The sequence below is a fragment of the Protomyctophum parallelum genome (assembly GCF_964188405.1).
Source record: "Protomyctophum parallelum genome assembly, chromosome: 19".
NCBI lineage: Eukaryota > Metazoa > Chordata > Actinopteri > Myctophiformes > Myctophidae > Protomyctophum > Protomyctophum parallelum.
The window spans coordinates 31,282,833-31,306,015 of NC_139717.1; the positions used below are offsets into that span (position 1 = coordinate 31,282,833).

Genomic DNA, 23,183 nt, shown 5'->3' on the forward strand with positions numbered 1-23,183 from the left:
GATAAAATACCTGTATTTTGACTGTAATGTCACTGCATATTCTTGATCTGGATACCATGCAGTAGCTGTAGGTGTATGATTAAGGGCTCGTCTAAGTATATCGATCTTGACAACTGAATTACTTCACTCCCGTACATGGCCCAAAGCCTGCCTGTCAATGTCAAGCTTTGTGTCTGCCTACTATTTGCTCTCGGTGTTCTTTAACCCGTGCACTCAAAGGTCTGCCCAAGATCACAGTGAGTTCGGAAACATCAAGCTGTGGAAGAGAGTGCAGTGCCACATTCCTCACATGGCCCACATCACAGGCCATGTGTGCCTTTAGCAGTGGTCACGGCCTGTATGCATTTCCCCCATTTGTATCTCTAACCTGTCAGACCAATTTTAACCACTTACCGGTATGCCATATTTCATGCAGCGGAAATAGCGTATCTGCAATCTCACGATATGTCCCATCGCGCCAGCTTGTAGATCGGATTTTTTTGGGGGGAAATAAAAAATAAAATAAATGTCAAATGTTTAGCCTATAATGTCATGCCAAAAATAGGGACATCAGGTTAAAAGTGGTTAACTTAATATACGTTCATACTGCACATGTCAGCTGCAAGAAGAGTGTGGTGTAAAAGTCAGCTATCACTTAGGGATTTTAATGCAAGACATGCTTGCATCAGCACAGCTGTAGCTAATCAATATGATGCTGTTGTCTATAGACTAATCCATGGAGCAGTGCCCTGTAGGCCAGGTGTAGCTAATCAGTGCTGCGGTGTAAAGCAGCACTTAATGGTACACCGCAGCTATGGCCGCGCCCAGGGCACCCCTCCGTGGATTCATCTATAGTTTCATTGCCAAGTTTTCCTCATAAGAAAAATGTCCCTTGACAACTCGGATGGATAAACTATAACTTACTAGCCAGTCAAAGTATTACAATGTTATCCATTTGAAGATGTAAAATGTGCGCAAGCATTGACTTTTAAGAACTATTTATTGTTCTGGAAGTACGTAACAAAATAATTGCTATGGATAAAAACAGCATTTTGCATTGTACAAAATGTTTACAAACAAGCAACACTAATTGTACAAAAATAATGGTGACAATGATACACAATAACAAAAACGATAAAGAACAGAACATCCTCACGTCAGTGTGCAAACCGTTTATACAGATGGACACGCCCCCTTAATTTGGCGACTGATCCCGATAAATTATTTAAATAGCATTTATCTACACACTCATACACACAAATCAACCTCTCACAACACAGCAAGGACAAAACAGAACAATAATTTATCTGCGAAAAAGAGCATTGGACATACATAATAGAGCACAAATCATTTATATATATATACTGTAAAAAACTCTCCCATTGTATTTTCCACTGGGGTGGGTCATGGGGTAGGAAGTGGGGGTTTTAAAAGAAACATAATACTATTTACAGCTCATGTTACAGTAGCAGTAAGATGTCAATCATTTTGAAAGCTAATGAACTTTTTGTTTTGTTTGATCGAATTATATAACAGCAATGAGGTAATATTTGTACATCATAAGTATCCTTTGTTTTTCATCTCTCTCTGAAGAAAAGGCACACAGGTCACATACATATTACACTAAGTAGACCTACCTTAAGAATCACCTAATTTGTAGAGAATGATATGATAACGGTAGACATTGTCCAGAGCGTGCTTCTTATTTATGACACCATTATGGCTGACTGTACCTGAATTTGGGTCACTGTTCAACATGAGGTTTTGGGGGAGTCTCACTTTTTTTTAATTAAGTATTCAATTTTATTTGCTGCCTACATTGTAGGCAAGAGTTAATAAATTACATTTATTTACATATTTTCAAATTCAAAGCCTCATGAGCTGAGGGAGATTCCCCTTATTTGATGTCTGAGTCGGGGGGAGTGTTTCAGAGGCCTCAATAGAACCGGCTCCATGTCTGTCTTGTTAAACATTTGCATGGTACCGCCATGTCTTTTCTTTGTTTGATATGCTAAGATGGTTATTTCCATCTCACCCTGAGAATACTGTTCAGTCAACCAACATAGATCATTCTAATATCTGCCACAAAGCCAGTGATAATGAAAGCCCGGTATGTTTTCAAAAACACTTAAAAGCAAATTTCCATGTTACTTTAATAATTCTCCGCAAACTCTTCTCTATATCTATTCTTGCCCTGATGGGTCAAAGCAAGCAGGTTTCATGTTACATTTATAACCATTCTTCCACATACACACATACTCACAAACATACGCAACATAATGTTCCCTCCAATTCTTGCTCACTCCTAATGGGTTCTTAAAAAAAGGAAAAAAAGTGTCTGTGACAGAAAAAAATAAACAAATGTCTTATTGCTTTCTTCATCCTCCGACGCCTCAGTGCTGCGTCATTCTGGAATCTACCTAAACAAATGTCTTATTGCTTTCTTCATCCTCCGACGCCTCAGTGCTGCGTCATTCTGGAATCTACATCTTGGTAGATTTGTAAAGCGAAAGGAATCAATTCACCAGTCTTTTCTTTGGGACGTCCATCCAGAAAGTAAGAGAGGCACAGAGGAGCGACAGAGAGAGAGGCACTGAGGAGAGACAGAGAGAGAGAGAGAGGCACTGAGTTCTGAAGGAGAGAGAGGTTATGATAGAGATAGAGGAAGGAAGAGAGGCACTGAGTTCCACAGAGAGCGAGAGAGAGAGAGAGAGAGAGAGAGAGATGGGCTTGCAAGTGCATAGTCATCTATGGGGAGCTGCTCCAGTGCAGCGATGAACGAGGTCTTTCAGAGTGAGGAGAGCTGCATGGGGACAGAGGTGTTGGGTCTCCCTGCTCGGGGACAGAGGTGTTGGGTCTCCCTGCTCGGGGACAGAGATGTTGGGTCTCCCTGCTCGTGCAAAGCAACAGGGCAATAAGGTCCATTTGTTTCCCTAGCTTCCCCTTCTCTCTGTAGATGGCAGGGTCAGGGAGAAGGGTGGCAGGTGAGGGGGGGGGGCTCTCTGATCCTCAACTGGCAGTCAGCCGGTTGGTGCTGCACTCCAACCAGCTTCAAGTTACCCTGAGGCTGACCACACGTGCCCATTCGCTCCATCCGTGTGTGTGTGTGCGTGCTCGCAGAAGAAAGAGTTACGGAGATAAATCGGTCCCTGGCCTTTACATTGGAATACCTCGAGTTCATACTTTATACAGAAAGGTGCATTCCTCAGAGCTTCCTGTGCAGCGCGTTTATGCATCTGTGAGGAAAAAAGTATTATTAGTAAAAGTATTTTTTTTAATCATGATCTATTTGATTGCCATTTTATTGAGTATTTAATGTCCAGTATAATGAGCATGTTGTTTTTGTTCACCAAATTATACATGATAAATGTAGCACAATATCAATATAAACCTATAATCCTTACCTCTGCATTCATACTTGAGGTCAGAGAAGTATACCATCTCTTGTGAGAAGACAAAAAGGCCTAGTCGCCCACCGGCGTATGTCTTGTCATAGATGCTACCAGTGTCTGCCATGATCTTCTTACCCTCATACATCACAACTCTGTAGAAGTAAAGCACATTACATGTTGTGTGAAATTACACAGAATCACATAACGACTTGAATAATGCAGTTTGAAGAAATCTTTCGGATCTCTCATAATCTTTTTTTCCCCCAACTACATGGGACCAGCGCTAGCCTCTAGCTCACCTAATATGTCCAGTTCTCGGTCTATGGATTAGGTGCCATCTGTAGGCGGTGAAGTCTTTCCATCCAACATTCTTCGGGTCGTGCCAGAGAGTGCGCACCTAAGAAAGGAGACAACAAAAACAGAACACCATCACACTGTGATCATATAGATTTATGTATCTCTCTCTAGACAACAAAAACAGAACACCATCACACTGTGATCATATAGATTTATGTATCTCTCTCTGTGTCTGGAGTTCTGTGTCAGGCATGCCCAAATATGGAGTGTTGTGATGTCAGAACAGGCCAGCTCCATATATGGAATGTGTGTGTCGAATTTGAAATCGGTGGGGCTAGCGGTTCTCAAGTTACATGCATTACAGACGTGCACACATGGTGCATTTATAGTTAGATATCAGATGACTGTGCTCTGACGACTGACGCCATGTCTTACCTGTCCTGGGGTATTGCCTGTGTGCCACAGAGCATTCCTGAGGTGCTCTCCTGGGCCAGTAGTGGAGTTTACCACCTTGATGGACAGGCCCGAGTAACCCTGTGCCTTGGTGGGCTTGTTGGACCAGTAGGTCTGAGTGATCTGCTTCCACATGACCACGTAGAACCTAGAGCTGGACTGGTAGCCGAACACAAAGCCAGCGTAGTCGTCGTCTCGCTCAGTGTTGATGAAAAAGGTGCCACTGAAGTCCACTGCGTTGAACTCGTCGTAACCTGGTGAGAGAGAACCAACAGTGGTGAGAAAATGACACTGTTTTGTTTCATTACTTCGATGCGTATGTCGCTTAGATGTGTATGCGCCGTGCCAGCGTATGACGTAATGACTACTTGTGCTTGATATGGCAGTGGTGTCAGATTCCATACATGTATACATAGGGGCATTACCTTTAATCCTCCCGACACTAAAACATATCGTCATTACGTCACCATCAAAAACCAATTACACCCTGGCATTGGGTCCTTTAATCCACATCTTTATTACGTCATCATTGAGAGCTAGTTATACCTGACGTCATATGCTGCTACGATACATACGCATCAAACGGGGCATACGCAAAGTAACCACAGTATACCGCTAATCAATTTACAAATTACATAAACATATACATAGAGGCATTTACTTTAATCCACCCGACACTGATCGACATATACGTCACCATCGAAAGCCGTCACTCATCCGTATTAATTACAACATACTAGTGTGCAACAAGCAAGTAGGCACTCGACAGAGTGCAGTTCTAGTTACTTGCACAAGCAGAGCGCGCAAGTAATAGTTTTCGTCCATGTCGCCGTTTGATGCGTATGTGCCGTGCCAGCGTATGACGTAATGACTACTTGTGCTTGATATGGCGGTGGTGTCAGATTACATACATGTATACATACATACATGTATACATAGGGGCATTACCTTTAATCCTCCCGTCACTAAAACATATCGTCATTGCGTCACCATCGAAAACCAATTACACCCTGGCATTGGGTCCTTTAATCCACATCTTTATTACGTCATCATTGAGAGCTAGTTGTACCAGTTATACCCCGACGTCATATGCTGCTACGATACATACGCATCAAACGGGGCATACGCAAAGTAACCACAGTATACCGCTAATCAATTTACAAATTACATAAACATATACATACTGTAGAGGCATCGAAAGCCGTCTCTTACCATCTATATTAACAAGTCTAAAGTTGTCACGTGCGAAAAAGATGTGCGCATAGCCAATGAAAAGATGTGCGCATAGCCAATGAAAAGATGTGCCACTAGCCAATGAAAAGAAGTGCCCATAAAGCTCTCAGCCCCTCCCTCTTTGGCTGCTGTAATGTGATCTCCCCTATGGATCTCCGCACTCCGCAGAGAAACCTTACCTGTAGTCGCCCCACCATTTCGCTTATTCCTTCTAAATCTCTGCATTTAAAATATAGGTCGCTCAGCGAATGTCTTAGTTACATTAACATTGTTCTTAGAAACTACTTGGTTTGTACCTAACTACTACGATTAGACAGATCGCGTTTGTTATTTCGCTACTGCCAGTACTTCTGATTGCACGCACACACACACACACACACACACACACACACACACACACACACACACACACACACACTACCCCGTGTCCCACACACACACACAACACTGCCGCCCGGATTTAAGCTGTCAAAACTATTTTGTTAAAGTTACATATGCCACAGACACTTGCCTGAACTGTGCAGCTGATATATATACAGCATTGTCATATTTAAAAGGCGCTTTATAGCTTCTCTCAGCTCAAAGCGTGTATGAATAAGGAGATAAATGAACAGCTGACGTCGGTGGGAGAGGACATCAGCTGTGTGTGTGTGTGTGTGTGTGTGCGTGCGCGCGTGTGAGAGGGAGGTACCGTAAACAGTCAGCAACACGTTACATTTCTACTTCTACTAAAGAAAGAGGCAGCGATGGAGCCATAAGTCCATATCCATAAATTCGGGGACATAAATTGCGCAAAATACTGTTAAACATGACGGCATCAGTCTGCTGCATCCTCCTAGCTGTTGTGTGCTAAGCTAAATCATCATACAGAACAGTCAACACGGCATTGACCAGGGTTGCCACATTGACTGAGAGGGAAACAAGCAACCAGGTCTATGAAAATGTTAACAGGCCAGATCAAGTCAGAAAATAAATCTAGAATAAGCAACAATATTGCTGACTGTCAAACATCATTGTCCAATGTTGTTTTACAGCAGTGGTTCTCAAACATTTTCATGTCATGGACCACTAATATTCTATATGTATATATATTTATATATATATATATATTATATATATATAATATATATATTTACTATATATACACACCGGTATATATACAGTGTACACAAACCGTATATCTAGGTGTGCCCCGAGATTTTTAGGCTATGAAAAGTGTGCTCTGGGACAAAAAAGGTTGAGTTAAGTGGTGCCCAAAAGGTAGATCACGATCTACCAGTAACGTCAGATCAGGGGTTTTGTCGGCCAGGGCCAAAAATGCTCCCCGACAGCATAATCGGAGGAAATACCGGGCAGTGTGTATGATAGGGCTGACCTTCGATTACGTTTTTAATGATCGATTAATCGATATTAATTTGTATCGAACTTCGACGCTTCGAAACCCAACGGGGGGGGGGGGGGGGGGGGTGCGTGCGTGCGCGATGCGAGCAGTGACTCTTTGGTTTAAACAACGTTATAGCGGAGAGAAAGTCATGCTTGGATTGGTATCATTTATTTTAAACGATAAGCCTTCATGAAAGCAGTGACGCACAAATAATTAGGCATAATAAAACAAGTCAACTGCCTGACGCAGGCATTACCTCTCAAAAGAATTAAATATATAGCCTATAATCAAAGCTTCTCTTCCGATTGAAACTCAGATGTGAAAACACCAAAAAAAGCACCAGTCCTGGAGCTCCAGGCGCGCTAATTTGCGCCGCGGTCTACGCCGCTCTCAGACCCTTCCGACGAGGCTCTTTCTTGGGGTAGAAAAGTGTGGATGACCGCGGCTCAAATTAGCACGCCTGGAGCTCCAGGACTGGTGCTTTTTTTGGTGTTTCCCCTGTCCCATGCGTGATTCGCCGCAGATTTTTCGCCGCGGATTTTTCGCCCCACTTGGGCCATCCCATATGTGTTCTTTGTTCTCCTTGCATATTCTAAAATGCAACCACACTTTAGATTTCTTTTGTGGCGGCATGAGTGCAGGCTGCTGTGTGTGTGTGTGTGTGTGTGTGTGTGTTGACTTCCTTGTTGTTACCACCACGAGTGAGCCGAGAGGGGAGGAGGCGTTGCGGTGCTGCGAGGCGCGAGCATGGCTCGCGGACCAAACGGGGCCGTCTCGCGGACCAAAAGCGTCCGCTTTTTTTTAAATGACTATTCGATTCAAAATTTAAAAATCGATTCCCGTGCGTATCGATTGAACATCGATTAATCGATTTTTTTGGGTCAGCCCTAGTGTATGAGCCATAACGTGTTGACTACACTACACTACACTACACTAATAAGGACACATAATAATAACTAATAACCCATCCGTTACTACATGTGGAGTCAACTCCCGCAATTTCCTTCTTCCCATAGTGCGCGGCAAAGTAACTCTGGGATGAGCGGCCACGAAGCGGCCGCGAAATTCTAGTACTTAACAATACTACTTTTTTACCTCCAAAAACTAGCAAATGGCTAAACCTAATAATTCAATATTTCAAACGTTCTTTCACAGAGAAGCTGAGATTTGAAAGTTTGTAGCGGTCGACAGTACTTGCTCGCTCTGCTTGCGCACTAGTAGGCCTACTTGTGTGCAACAAGCAAGTAGATACTCGACAGAGTGCAGTTCTAGTTTGTACTGTATTCAGTACTGTATGAGTTCTCTCTCCAGATTGGATGGATTTCTGTTTACTAAAGAGCTGGGGAGATCGCTTCACTGTTACTGTATACTAATGATTACTATGGGAATATAGAGCTATTTTTTGTGTCTGTAACAAATATCACTTACATGCCCATGAAACAAAAACAACAAAAACACATGCCTCCTTTTTGCATCCTGTCTGACTGTGTTCATGATTTGTCAGTCAACTTGTTTTGGGTGATCAGTTTGTAAATTGTAATACACTAGTATCGTCCGATTAGGGAATGTTGACTGTATAATGAAAAGTAATGATATATTGATTGGAGAATCAATCGCTCAGTTTATCCACTGACTAAAACCGGGAACGTTTTTGGGTCTTTTAGATTTTAACCACTTTAACTATTATTTTATACTTTGACAAGCTCATAGTGTGGCACAAAGTGGCACGCTATGAGCTTGTCTGTCTGCTATTTTTGAAAAATTGTGAACATTTTGTGCAATTAATATTCTGAGATGGGGATCTGCTGTCAAATACATATAATTTCAGTGGTGCTTGACATGAAAAGGTTGTGTAGACTCGGCCTTACCGACGGCGATGCCAGGGTCACAGTTGACAGTCTGGACCAGCTCTTTGCCCTGGTGGCGAACCACCCAGTTGGGGTCGATTTGGGAGGTGCCTTTGGGGTCCAGCGGTACCATCTGGAACTTGCGGAAGTCTGTCTCGCTGATGTCGTAGTTCTCCGGACACACGTCGTAGATGTCTGGCACGTTGTCCTGGTCGAAGTCATCTTTGCAAGCATCTCCACGGCCGTCACCTGTAAAAGTTACATAATTACAGTAGTATATTCATTAAATATATTCTCTGCGCTGGTATCCTAAGAGTTGAGGAGGTGTCCAATTTACTCTAATCCATGTACTAAACATAAATACTTAATATACTTAAAGGAGTAGTTCACCCAAAAAACGACATTTTCTATCAATTACACACCCCATGAAGCCTTGACTTGATGTTTTTGTCGCATTCCAATGATTTGTTGACCAGTGGCGTCTCCTGCTGAGTCTCGTCGGTCAACAATAGCTTAACTCCAACTCACCATCGGAGTCCAGCTGGTCAGGGTTGTGGGCGAGCCTGCAGTTGTCCTTGTCATCGGGGATGCCGTCGTTATCGTCATCGTGGTCACAAGCGTCTCCCTTGCCGTCCTTGTCGTGGTCAGCCTGGTTGGCGTTGGGGATGTAGGGGCAGTTGTCCAGGTTGTTCTGGTGTCCGTCCTCGTCGATGTCCTGGTTGCTGTCACACTTGTCTCCCACGCGGTCGTCGTCTGAATCCACCTGAGATGATGGGAGTAGAGGAGAGATCACCACCACAACCAAATTAGTTACTTTGGCATTGGTGATTAACCACTTAAACTCTCTTAGTACTCTTATTATGCTTAGTGAACTAGTAGTCAATCTGGGGTCGGCTCTGTATTTCCCTGCTCTTTTATTTCCCCTTGAGATTAATTATGTCACAGATGCTTTTTGAGCAACGTCTGGCTTTTGAAATGACGTCATATTGCAGCCAAGTCTATGGACTTTTAATGTTTGTTTAGAGCACTAAACGTGACGTCATGTCAGCCAAGTCTATGGACTTTTAAATGTATTTTTACAGCACCTTTAAAGGTATATTCAGTGATTTCACTTAATTCAAATATCACTTATTTTTTTGTTTTGTTGTGATAATCCTCTCTACTATAGAGTGTGCTGACCATATAAGGAGTTCCTCCCTGTCCCCAGTTAACCCCTGGGGGTCAAAAAACCTTAGGTTTCGTTTTTGATTCTCTATCCTGATTGGACGAAAGGCCAAAAACGAAACCTAAGGTTTTTTGAGTGAAATCACTGAATATACCTTTAACAAACATTACGAGGTGCCCTCACTTGACTTCCCATTTTTCTGCAATTGTTCCCCCTGAATAAGGATGGTAGGATTCATGTGATTAAATTTCACAGTTCATTACACCGCTGTGATTTTCAACATGCTGTTCTCTTTCAACTCCTCTCCTCTTCCTGCTTTCATTTTGGGTCAGTTCTTAGGCCTTCCAATTATTTCTCTTTTCTAAAGCTGACAGTTTTTCCAAAGTATGTTGCATCTCTTGACACCACCACACGATTCCCACCACACGACTCCCTGCTCCTCCTACAACAATTTTCTTGGCAATAGAAGCCTCCTTACTACAAGTATGCAGAACTACACCTACACACACACACACACACACACACACACACACACACACACACACACACACACACCCGGTGTCATGCAGCTGGGGTTAAGTGATGGAGGGAAGAAATGAGGGTGTTTTGCGAGGGGCATTGTCTTTAAAGGGCCAAAACATTTGGACAAGATATTTCACACATGTACTTTTCAAAGAACAAAACCCTTTGAAACTACATGTGTGGAAACTACACCCACTACAGAGGTCTACTGTTCCAGCATTCCTACTCTTCAGTGTACCGTGGCACAGGTGGACTGGGCCAGGCCATAGTTTGCTGATGGAACATGCACACAGCACACGGTCATTTTCCACAGCAATTTACCATATTCATGTGGTGGACATTTTATTCTTTTGTCAGATTATGCACTCTGGCAACATCAACTAACGTCATTGGGCCATTGACAAGGTCCCCCGGCCCCTAGCACGCCTTATTGAACTGATGTGCCCTTGGGCTTCGCATGGGATTTGCGCCCCCCTTCCACGTAGCACGCTAAAGCCTAGACGGCTTGCTTAATGTATGCTCTGTCGCACGGCAAAAATACCAGACCTACAAGCTCACAAAGTGTTGCAGATGTGACGTGTTGTGAGCTTGTGGGTCGGCTATTTTTGCTGCGCTGTCATACGACGACGTATGAATCGGGCTTAAGGCTCCCTTTCAGCTGAAAAAGAGAGAGATGCTGAGCTATAGAGAAAGGCAGAGGGATTGTAGTCGGCGGGTGAACTGGAATGAAACAGAACTGTGTGTGTGTGTGTGTGTGTGTGTGTGTGTGTGTGTGTGTGTGTGTGTGTGTGTGTGTGCCTGTGTGCGACTGTGTACACACCTGGTCAGGATTATGTTCCAGGGGGCAGTTATCACACATGTCTCCAACCCCGTCCAGGTCTGTGTCCCTCTGGTCAATGTTGTACACATATGGACAGTTGTCCTTTTCATTCAGAATGCCTGACGGATAAATATAGCATTTATGTTAAAACAGACACAGTGGTTCCACCCACTATTATTATAGCTTCAATGTTTATATAATTATTTTGTGAGGTTTTCAGTGTGGTTTACAAAGCGTAACAGTCACCCATTCACACACTGACAACAAAAGCAACCATGCAAGGCACCACCTGCTCATCGGAAGCAGTTATGGCCGATCCAGGAACCTCAGTTTGTAATATATTTTAGATTCAGTTTTTGTTTTTTTACTCTCAGGGTCAGATCGAATGATATGCAGCAATTATTTTCTATGTCTGATTTGACAGTAGATGGTATCTACTACTGTAGGTAAAGGAGATGAAGTAGGTCATACGGAAAAGGTTATTCAGCTTTTGAAAATCCAGTGATTTGTACAAAATAAATAACACTTAAGCTCTATATACAAATAGCAAAAATAACCATCAACCAGCAATTTGTGATTAAAAATTATTTTGAAAACATTTCGCAAACGGAAATACATGTAATTAATCCAGTCTGACCAGAAGCAGGGAGATAACATAACATGTATCAAAAGCAGAGGCATGAACCCCCCCCCCCCCCCCCCCCCTCCCGGCTCCCAGCAAATCAACCTTGCCAACAGACACAGACATCATCCTCACCGTCTCCATCAATGTCCACAGCGCAGGCGTCTCCCTCTCCGTTGTTGTCCGTGTCTGTCTGATCGGGGTTGCTGTTGTAGGGGCAGTTGTCGCAGCGGTCACCCACATCGTCACGGTCGTAGTCGTACTGCCGGGGGTTGTAGATGAACGGGCAGTTGTCCTGTTTTGGAGGGACACAGGTGATATAAACGATAGCGAGGTTAAGTCGTTTTGTTTGGACAGTGACAGGGAACGAGGCAGATGGCTGATGGAGAGAACGGACGTGCACTTTCACACTTTCTGGCCCCTAACATCTAAAACCCTCTATATACTTTCAAACTCAACTCTGTACTTGGTCTGATACGTTGCAAGCTTGTAGAATGGCTATTTCTGCCGAATGTACGCCTCAGAATAGGGCCGCAGTGGTTCATGTGGTTGGAATCACACCAGATGCAAATGTTCTGATTCGGTGCGCGTCACTCGCTGTGGCTCTATTTTACAGCTGGGAGGGGGAGAATGGCGATGAAAGGGTTGCTTCATTTTTAGTCCCCCAATCCCCTCACACACACCACCCCCAGGGCCCAAATCTAACGGTTGGATTAGCAGGACACACTGTGGCTCCTTCAGAGTTTTACCTCTGTGCTGGAATTTGAGGTTTGGCTCAGACCAAGGGAGAAACATTCACTTTCCTGCTGCATCACCCCCCCCCCCCCCCCCCCCCCCCCCACACACACACACACACACACACTTTTATGTGACATGTCATGAATGATGAATATATGAAATGAAATTCCTGGGTTATTACCCACTAGGAAAACACACACACACACACACACACACACACACACACACACACACACACACACACACACACACACACACACGACAATAACTAAGCCCAACCTTTATCGTCACTTGACTATTCAATAGCTGCTTACCCTGTCATCAGGGATGCCATCGTTGTCATCGTCATCATCACAAGCGTCTCCAATGCCGTCCTTGTCATAGTCTTCCTGACCTGAGTTGGGGAGGTTGGGGCAGTTGTCCTGGAGTAGAGGAAAACACCAGGTTAGACGTAACGTGTCACAGTCAGACATTATAACAGACATATATCATTTATATTCTGTAAAGCGCATTGAACCATTAACCCTCAATGACAGCTTTGGCCTGCTGGCTTAACCTTAAGTAAAACAAAGTCTGTCTCTGTCTGACTCTCCTAGACTTAACTCAGACCTAAAATGCTCTGGGGGCGAAAACCTCGCCATAACCCTAACTGCATAGTTACGGTACTTAGACCACGGCCACTATAACTACAATATCTACCTTGAATTCTTGCAACTATCTAATAATTGTAGTGGAGTAAAAAGTGCAATATTTGCCTCTGAGATGTAGTGGCATTGACGTTTAAAGTATCGAAAAGTCGAAACACACAAGTAAAGTAAAGGTACCTCAACATTGTACTGAAGTACGATACTTGAGTAAATTCACCATTGGTAAGCTACCTTCTTGCAGTGGTAGGTGGCGTTCTCCACACACACCAGGTCAGCGTTGGGCCATCCGTCCAGGTCAGTGTCCTCCCCACAGATGTGTCCATTCCCGGCATAGCCAGGCTTGCACTCGCAGCGGAACATTGGGTCAGCGAAGTGCCCCAGGTAGTTACAGCGGGCGTTCTTGTTGCAGTCGTGGCTTCCGTCCAGGCATGGGTTGCGGGGCGTACACACCTGGAAGATGAGGTGAAGGATTGTTCACGGAGGGTTCAGGTCCAGAGCATACTGTTCTCGGCTCCGAGAAGTACCCATTGATCAAAATGAAGGAGTGTGTTGGGCACTATGTCAGGTTTATATCTGTCCACCATTGCATAAACTATAGGCTTGGGCGATGTGAGTTCAAATTTATTATAAGTAATAATACCTGATTATGTGAATCATTATTTTATATAGATTCTATTAATCATGATGTCCATTTATGCTTTTTCCACTGTTGTGGATTTGTAAAATGTGAAACACTATATAGTGATATTTGATTAGTTGATTTGATAACCATGTTGTGTTGGTTCCACCCACTGACTAGTAACGTGACCCGTGGGTGTCTATTTAAATGGGTGGATCACTCACATCTCGAGTTTGACCAGATGAAGAGCCTTCGCTCGAAACGTCGTCAGTATATAACTTTTGGAGCAGGTTCTTTTCTCTTTTTCTTTTGAGCCCAGCACCTCTACTAAGTGATGTGCGTATTCTATTAGTTTTTGTAGGTCAAATTAGCATCACAATTACTTTTACCTTCAGTACGTTAATTGAACGATTCTTATTTTTTAAATAGTGAAATATCTACACCTTCACTAAATTATGGGATCTTGTAGACCTGTGCTATTTTTGCCTGTATAATACAGGACTTAAGTGGTTGATCAGACTAATCAATTTAATTGATGGACAGACGGCTCCATAGACCAGACAGACAGAGAGACAGACAGACAGACAGACAGACAGACAGACAGACAGACAGGGTACATGCCTGTTTCTTAGCAGCAGCTTCCTCTACTCCCTTGCTGAAGGGCTGGGATCCAGAGTAACGTGGCGGGCAGGGCAGGCAGTTGTAACCAGGGATGGTGTTCTCACAGCGGTGAACACCATTGAACTCAAAGCAAGCGTCAGGGACCTCTTTGCACTGTTTTTGTGTTTAGAAACCATAGATTGCATTGTCACAAAGTGATAGATAGATGAATAAATAAATAACGAAGGGGGACAAATACACTTACACTAACAAATAATTGAAAGTGTAATAAATCTCACCTCATCAATGTCCTTGCATTTGATGCCATTGCCGGTATAGCCGGCCGGACACTTCCCACACATCCAAGAACCATCGGGTAAGCTGGTGCACTTGGCTCCAGCAAAGCACGGATTGGACAGACACCCGTCTGAACACAAGAATATTGATGCATCCTGAATGTCATATGATCTACCAAAGACTCTCGGGAAAGATATAGATCTACTTAAGACTCTCATAAAAGGATTACAAAGTGACTCACCGATGGGACAGCTTTTCTTATTGCAGACCTGGGTGTCCTTGACATCACCAATACACTCTTTGCCACCGTATTTGGGACCAGGGTCATTGCACAGACGTTTACGTGCCTGGACCCCACCTCCACAGGTGACTGCACAGGTATCCCACGGTGACCATGGTCCCCAGTTGCCATTGACTGAGGAAGATATGACATGATAATTTGTTATGCTGAACATGTGAATGCAGCTGGTTGGGCAACCCAGGAATATAAACTAGTGTAAATAAGTTAAATCAGTAGTTCTCAACAGGTTCCAGGGAGTTCCCAGCTAAATGATTGATAGTTGGAAAACAAATGGACTCTTACAGGTCTGTACCTCCAAGAGTGTACAAATGGATGACTCCATTTGTTCACTCTCCGAGTTAAAATAACACAATTGTGACCTGAAACTCCTCGAAATGAAAGACATTGGGAATCACTGAGTTAAATTAATCAATAGGGGGTCCTACTGGGGCATGGAGATTTCTGGCACTTCTCAGTCTGCCGGCCCTCTCCCTCGCAGTCCTTGCCTCCCAGCTGGGGGGTGGGGGAGTTACAGAGGCGGATACGGGTAATGACGCCGGCGCCGCAGGTGACCGAGCAGGACGACCATGGCGACCAGTGGCTCCAGCTGCCGTCTTGCTTGACTGGAGGTCACAAAAACAGGTCGAAGGTCAGAGATTAGGAGTCAAGAGGGAACAGACCGGTCTGGAAGGGCTAGTGCAAAGTGAGGTCAAATTCAGTAACGGCAGTGACTGCATCGTGGATGTGAGTGGGGTTTGCATGTTTTAACTCACAGCGCTTGTCGCACTCCTGGAGGTAGCAGTCGCGGGTCTGCACAGAGGTGCCCTCGCAGTTGTTGTTGATGCGGTCGCAGGAGCGCCCGCGCTGCTGGATGCCCCGCCCACATGATACGGAACAATGGGTCCATTCAGACCAGGGGGACCAGCCGTCCTCTGCATAGTCACTCGCTAAGGGAGAGAACGAGAGAGAGCGAGAGAGACAATAAAAGAGCTATTTCAGCAAGGGAATGAACGCCCCCCCCCCACCTCCTCCCCGAAAGCCCTAAATGAGGAGGGAAAAGCTCTTAAAGCAGAGGGCTAATGGTGTGTATTTAGCTGGGTCTCTGGGACAGAGAGAGGGTTCACTGTTGAGAGGAAGGGCAGAGACCAATGTGTTGAGAGAGCCAGTGAAGAAATAGAGAGAGCCACTGTCCTCACAACACACAGGGATGTCCCACTGACTTACGTTTTCCGAAAGAGGAAACACATTTTGCAAACATGGCCCCGGGGCAATGTAATGACTTCAACAAGGCACCAAGGTAGCGATGAATGCGGCTCCCGTTGTTTATTTAGTTTTTTTGGGAACCGCCGCGGCCCAGCCCACATAGGTATGTGGAACATGTCACTTCTCCTTGCGTGGAAGATGGCTTCACTAAAAACAGCCAACCAATTTTCCATCCCACTTTAACCAATTTGGCCAATTGCAGCCATTACAACTTGAAGATTCAAAGATGTTTCAGGGCACAAAGCGCCAATGTTCCATAAACATATTACCGGGATGTTATTGCAGTTAAATCATCACTAAAATTAACATGGTTTTCTCTGTGGTAGAAACATATACATCTAGGGAGGGAAATAACAGAGTTTTTGTTTTATGGCAAATAACATACAAATGGCTTAGAGTAAATAGTGCAGCATTTGAATGGCCCGTCTGTTTCAGAAACATATATAAATTCTGGATTACATGGTCCATTCATACAGTAGCAATATAGTACCAACTCACATCTGCAGTTATAAGTTGCATATGGCTACATAGATTCAGAGTAGAACAGAGGAGATAAATGCTTTCTGTGCGGTTCTTACGTGTTCCACAGCGAGGACAACACTCTCCATCAGGTACAGTAGCGTTGGCACAGGGGATCAGGGGGCAGGAGATCTTGCGACAGACAGTAGCAGAATTCTACAGAAGTACAGAAATAAAGTTCAGGGATCATATGCTCAAACATAATGGATATTTACCCAGTGCAATGTCATAGGTTTACTCCATAGTGGAGTGGATGATGTTGCTGTTTCAGCATGGCACTGAGGCACATTGAAACTATTTCAATCAACACAGCTTTGATTACTGTGTAAACCAATTAGTGGACCATTTTAAACTAGGGACTAGGCTTAATCCATGTCCGTGTAACCAACTCGTTAAGAAATCCACTCTGTATCAGAATCGGTCTCGGTCTCCAGCGCCAGGGAAACGAAGAAGAGGAATTTTGGCTGCAAACGCAGACCCCTGCGGACATCCACCTGCCTACTGGGGAGGTGGGAACAAGGCCAACAGCCTAATAATGGATGTTATTTTCACTTTGGAACTAAGAAAACATAAATGGACCTTACACTACAGTGACTACACCTATTAATACTGTAGGTATTTTTCTCCTAAGCGTTTCTATCCTAGCCACTTATCTGAGCCAAAGTCTTAATTATAGGCAAGAATCCTGTTGTGGCACTGGTCAAGTCCCTCTTGGCAACACTAGAAATGAGACAATCACTTAGCACTTGAAACGACAATAACCCTCATTGGCTTGCTGCCAGACAATCACACTACAAGCAATTACTGGCTGGAGGAGCTGGGGGGCGGTGAGTGAGTGTCTGCAACTTAATGCATGTGTCTGTCTTTTTGTGCATGTGTGTGCACTGCGCACATGCATGGTTCGATTTCAAACAAACAAACAGGGGGGTGCATCTTCTGCCTGCCATACGACAAACGGTGAATAGCTCAGTCACAACACAAATAGCTCACAAGCATGCAGAAAGAAATTGACAATAGTTTTACAGATTTTGACATTTTTGACCACATAGGGTTGGGGTTAGTTTTGATGTGGTTCAATTCTGATATCGAACATAAAATTAAAATATATCAGACTTCATTTCCCAATTTCTCCTTAATTCAGAAGCAGGGATAAAACATATCCCCACCAGTGATAGAAATGATTGACCAGAGAGGAGATATTAAGTGGCAGATGTATTTAAGGGTCTGCAAATGCAAACACTGTACGTGTGTATATAACCCTACAAACCCTCCCGCGCACTCAGATCAGCCATCGCAGGGAAGCTGGAAGTACCCTCACTAACTCACGTAGTCTGAAAACCCACCTTTTCAGACTCCATCATGGCCCATAGCACTTACCCTACCCCCTTAGATAGCATTTGATACAGACTTATAGCATGTTATGTAGACAGCACTATAATTGCATTGTATATAGTCATAGCACGCCATAGTACATATGTATAGCATAGTAGTATATATATATAGTTTATATGTATAGTCTCATAATATAGATATTCCACTGTTACTTTCTTAGCTTACGCATGTTTCATGATAAATGCTTTTATGTGATGTATTCCCATGCTTTTTGTTCTTGCTTAATGTAAATCGCTCTGGATTAAGAGCGTCTGCTAAATGCCTAAATTGTAAATTGTAAGGGGCTGCAACGTGTGCAATTGTGCATGCACGTGAATTACCTGACAAGTACACTCAGTGCAGTCATCAACGGTCCACTCATCCCTGTTCTTGCGCACAATGCCGTTGTGAATGCAGACCCCGCTGTGAATTCCGATGCGGTTCTTTATCAACTTGTTCTCATCCGTCTGGGGATTAGGTGGGGGGGGGGGGGGCAGACAGGAAGACAGATATCAGATATGAATATGGAATGAAGGCATGCCTATCTTCATATAACATTGCAGGGCCCTCTGTGTCGTCAGTGTTTACAAAACACACACACATACATACAGAAAGTGAGAAACTCAGAAGGACAGACAGACAGACAGTGTCTTACCAGTTTGCGGAGATCGTTGGACAGCTCTTTGACCACCACACCCAGTCCCTTCAGCTCCTTGAACATGCTGGCCAGGTCCTCACAGGAGAAGCCACACACCATCTGCAGATCTACACGCACACACACACACACACACACACACACACACACACACACACACACACACACACACACACACACACACACACACACACACACACACACACACACACAGTCAGTGCTTGGTGATTGCTTGGTTGACACGTGCACTTCAAAAGTAAATCATTCTTGCTTATTGTTGTAACTTGTGTTAAAAATAAAATAGAACTTGTGTTCTATTTTATTTTTAGTATTCATTTTAGTTTAACTTTTGGGCTTAGTGTGGTCAGTTATACGTTACTGTTGTCTTTACTCCAGATTAGAAGCAGTGTGTACATTCACATGGCACAGCCTCAGCAGCGGTGTTTACCTTTAGTCTTATGGCCGGTGTACTCTGTTCTGATTGCTGAGGAGCCATTGAGATTCTCCAGGATGATGCTATCCGTCGGTATGGCTGAAAAAGACCACAACAACAAAAAGATAATGTATAAGCCAACCAGTAACAATCACATAAACTGAGCCTCAAGCAAACTCTCTCCAGGTTCATTTAAGGAATATAAGTGCATTACGAGTGACAGGAAAATTGTTCTTGGTGTAGTAGGATATTAAACACACCCACATTATCTTAAATCACAATGAAAGTGATTAAGGTAATGTGTTCTGCAGCCCAGAGAATGGTACTTTGAATTCATACATGAGATGTTTGCAAACTGAGTTAATGAGAGGAAAACTGAAACACTTCCTTGGGAGGAAGCTGTGTACACATTCAGGCATGCCTTAACTAAGGGGATTTGGCAAAGCAGGAGGATAAATGATGAATAAATACAAAAGAGGTTTTGCTCATGCTTACTCACAGTTCTGGCACCCTTTGTTGCGCAGGATGGCGTCCAAAGTGGTTCCAAACACAAAGCGCACGTTTTGCAGCACCCCCTGCAAGCATCAGTGCTGACTTTAGCTGTGTGAGCTGCACAATACCGAACCCTCCCAAAATGACAACGCAACAGCAACATATAAACCGCAGATAAATCATCACATTGGGGCTCTGCACTGCGCTGCTGCATGTGCGCGCCTGGCGCGTCTGAACACTTTACTGTGCGCACGACATTTCTTAATCTCTCTCACGCAACAATATCAGACTTCAAAAGCCATGAATCAATCCGTGTTTATAGCCTATTTAGTTTCCACTCAGTAAAGTCATCAGTGTCATATATCCCATCTTAGTTTTAGCAAATAGTTTTAGCAAATAGGTCTATTTGGTAGGCTATTACAAATTAGAACCAAATGGACCCGTACCGTAGCAGCCTACCCATATCCTATTAACTAATAGCTGTAGGCTACACTCTCAGATTGCAATGAATATTTAGGATTTACTGTGCAGTGTGCACCCATGATAAAGCTTCGTGTTCTCACCATAAATCGGTCCTTCACGGCTCCCTTGCCGATGCGGAGCTGCGCGGTCTCCGGCGTGTCCAGCGTGAGAATGCTCAGGATGGACGCGTCCAGCTCCGCGGTGTTCACCTCCTCGCATCCCGCGTACAGCTGCGCGCGGTCCTCCTGCACGAACAGTGTGATGTTCTTCCAGTGGCCCGTGGCCAGGTCCACGTCCTCGATGGACACCACCTGCTGCTTGTTCTCGGTGGAGTAAACGATGTCCAGCGTGTTGGCCTTGCCGTTGGACACGATCTCGAACACGGGCCCGGAGCCGTCGCGCTTCTCCACGGTCAGCAGGCTTCCGCGCGTCCGCTTGAACTGCTTGAAGTTGAGCAGCAGCAGGAAGCCCCTCTCGGCGTGGATGGAGTCTACGAGGTCCCTAAAGGCGTTCTCGGGGACCGGGGGGATCAGGTCCGGGTTGAGGATCTTGTAGGCGGGACTGTACGGGTCGTCTCCTTTCACCATTGTTACCCCGTGGTTCTTCTTGGGGACTTGCACCCGTTCAAATAAGTCGAACACACTATTGTCATCTCGGCTCTCTGCGCATGAATGATAAGCAGTCAGCCTTTTGTTTGGCATAGCAGCACTGATTGAACGATGAACATTTTAAAACCAGGGGTAGGCTATATGTGATTTATTTTAATCAACATTAGGCATACCACCGTTAAAGTTATAATGTTAATTTTCTACATAAAAAAAATGCCAAAGCTTGAAATATAGCATGACTAAACTCACCTGCTACTCTTTGGCTCTCGCAGGTCCAAAGCATCAATAACAAAAATATCCCTGTCAATTTCATGATCAAACAATATGTCGGTGCCTATAACAGAAAATTAACAGTTGTCAATTATTCACTTGATGTCAATGTCAAACATTAAAAATAAATCCACTTGTGATCAATTAGGCTGGATTTGGGAAACATTCAATAAATTATGTGCACTTAGCCTATCCGTAGGCTTTATTATAGGCTACTATAGAGTATTGCTCACCCACCTGTTTAACGAAAGCAGCCGATAAAAATATAAAATCCACAAATATATAGAAATCCAACAATAGTCCTCGAGGATAAAAAAAAAAGAAAACAATGTTACAATGAAAAGGTCCAAAATTTCAGTGCAGTTAAATCCTAATGTGTAGCGTTTTTTTTAAATATATATATTATTGATTGGAAGTTGTCCTTGGTGTTGTTAATCGGCCGCTAAAAACGAAGTTTAAGCCGAAGGGACAAAGTGCTATTTAAATAGTTTCGTGAAATTCCTAAGAAGTCGCCTCGTCCAATCAAAATGTGTATAGAAAAAGGGACGAGCCTATAGCCCGCACCTCACAGCGCGCAGGACGCTCGTCTGCACACAAGAAGAGAAGAGAAGACAAACACATTCCACGATGGGATGAGGGACCAAATTCCATTACTGGACTCATACTTTATTACCGGCGTTTCCGGTCACTGGGCCATTTCTCTGATATTTTAATAGCCTTTAACTTTTATGCTATTCCACACATCCACTTAATTATTCACAAACATGCACGCTTTTAGGGTATAATATAGATATAGGTCTGCTATAATAGGCTATAGCATATAGCCTATTTCGAATGGTTTCATTTCAAGTCAAAGGGTGATCGTCTTTTTCTTTAACATTTTATCTCCCATGATGGATGCAGCTGAAATAGAGTTGTCTCCGACTCTCCATGGGTAGGATGCTCTGGTTGCCTGTTGCTATACTGGGTTTGTCCACTAGGAGCCGACGTGAGTTCACTGGTGGAGCCTGAGGCTGTGCAAGGTGTTGTTGAATGAGCACACCTGGATTTGTCATGCACTGTTTGCACACCTCCTCTGCCTGACTGCACTGTGGAAATAGTTGTATGTACATTAAATTAAATGCTTATTAAACTTTATTAAACTGTTGTTTGAATTGAATTGAACCTGGAAGTATAGGGCCAATCCAATAGGTTATTACAGATGATCAGTGTTGATCAATGTCTTGTGATAAAAGCCATGGTTGTCTTTATTTAGTATATGTTAGCACATCCACTGTATGGGTGTCGTTAGCCTATGCAACACTCAGGATTCAAATCTGGGCCAACATCTTAACCGCAAGACCAAAGGGAATTCTCTAAAGCCCAGGGGAGATATTAGACTTTTTAGGTAATCTAGCTGAGGCTGTGAGCCACTCTGCTACACATTTTAGTTCCTGCCTGTATCTTTGTTGGTGTTTTGGTTTTTTAACCATGCACCCACCCATCCAGGTCAACTATCAATAACCTGGAACCATGTGGTTTTCCATCAGCGTCTGTGGATCAAGTCATCTTGTAGTGAAGTGTGATGGTCAGTGATGTCTTTTACAGAGTGTCCCTGCTGTGTCTCCACTACTCTTCCTCTGCCAGGCTCATAATACCCCCCTCTTTATCTTAATCCAGGAGAGTTATTAAAAAGGGGGATGAAGGGGGGCTCACTCCGAAGCAAGTGTTCTGTCTCCTCTGCCCCTAACACATTCTCCAAACAGACAGACAGTGTTTTGACTGACGACGGTAGAAACATCAGCTGGAGATACCGCCTTTGACGGACAAGTAGTCAAGCTTCTTGCCTTTCATCATGGCACAGAAAAACGTGAGCGCCCTTGGCTGCTGGGAGCAGTGTAATATGTCAAGTCAATGGCTAAGACAGATGTGTTAAGAACTTTTAAGGACAGTTGTTCACTATTGATGTATACAGTCTAGCGGGTCTAGTGGGTCTGGGTTGCAGAGTCTGGTGATTTGCTGGTTTGCACTCACTAACAGGTGAGTGAGGTGTTTGTGGAAAACCCGGAGGGGTCCTACTTGTGGGGTTTATAGGCAGCTACTGTAAGATGGTGCCTGTCAGTCTCTGGCTCAGGTGAAACCTAGGTCAGGTGGATTGTTTAACATATACAGTCAATGGCTCAGGTGTTGAGACAGTGTAGGTAACTAAAGGCTTAGTAAGTGCTGTAATATGGGT

The 23,183-nt window shown here is 44.0% G+C and overlaps 2 protein-coding genes across 3 annotated transcripts in view; both read right to left on the minus strand.

Annotated features, from left to right (window-relative positions):
• The window catches only part of srsf5b (serine and arginine rich splicing factor 5b), a 327,173-nt gene that overhangs the window by 146,575 nt on the left and 157,415 nt on the right, over positions 1-23,183 (minus strand). The gene's annotated exons all lie outside the window — the stretch shown is intronic.
• Positions 961-21,411, minus strand: thbs1b (thrombospondin 1b). Of its 2 annotated transcripts, none has more exons than XM_083790909.1 (23): positions 21,209-21,411; positions 20,948-21,033; positions 20,192-20,751; positions 19,636-19,711; positions 19,152-19,235; positions 18,704-18,813; positions 18,390-18,515; positions 16,737-16,833; positions 15,669-15,842; positions 15,342-15,518; positions 14,857-15,030; positions 14,618-14,745; positions 14,340-14,492; positions 13,331-13,549; positions 12,767-12,874; positions 11,850-12,009; positions 11,093-11,211; positions 9,114-9,348; positions 8,607-8,834; positions 4,104-4,375; positions 3,671-3,768; positions 3,384-3,523; positions 961-3,215 (listed from the first exon to the last, which is right to left on the minus strand). In XM_083790909.1, the coding sequence occupies exons 2-23, from the start codon at positions 21,009-21,011 to the stop codon at positions 3,208-3,210; spliced, it is 3,510 nt and encodes a 1,169-aa protein (XP_083647035.1). In that variant the 5' UTR covers positions 21,012-21,033; positions 21,209-21,411; the 3' UTR covers positions 961-3,207. The 2 variants fall into 2 exon arrangements, with proteins under 2 accessions (XP_083647035.1, XP_083647034.1); XM_083790908.1 differs by having other exon boundaries at positions 20,948-21,032; positions 21,206-21,411.

Coding starts and splice junctions, on each gene's coding strand:
- thbs1b (XM_083790909.1), bottom strand. CDS start 21,011: ATGAAATTGACAGGGATATTTTTGTTATTGATGCTTTGGACCTGCGAG. Junction 16,834..18,389: donor GCACTGAGTGTACTTGTCAG/GTAATTCACGTG, acceptor GTACTTCTGTAG/AATTCTGCTACTGTCTGTCG. Junction 14,746..14,856: donor TAAGAAAAGCTGTCCCATCG/GTGAGTCACTTT, acceptor TCTTGTGTTCAG/ACGGGTGTCTGTCCAATCCG.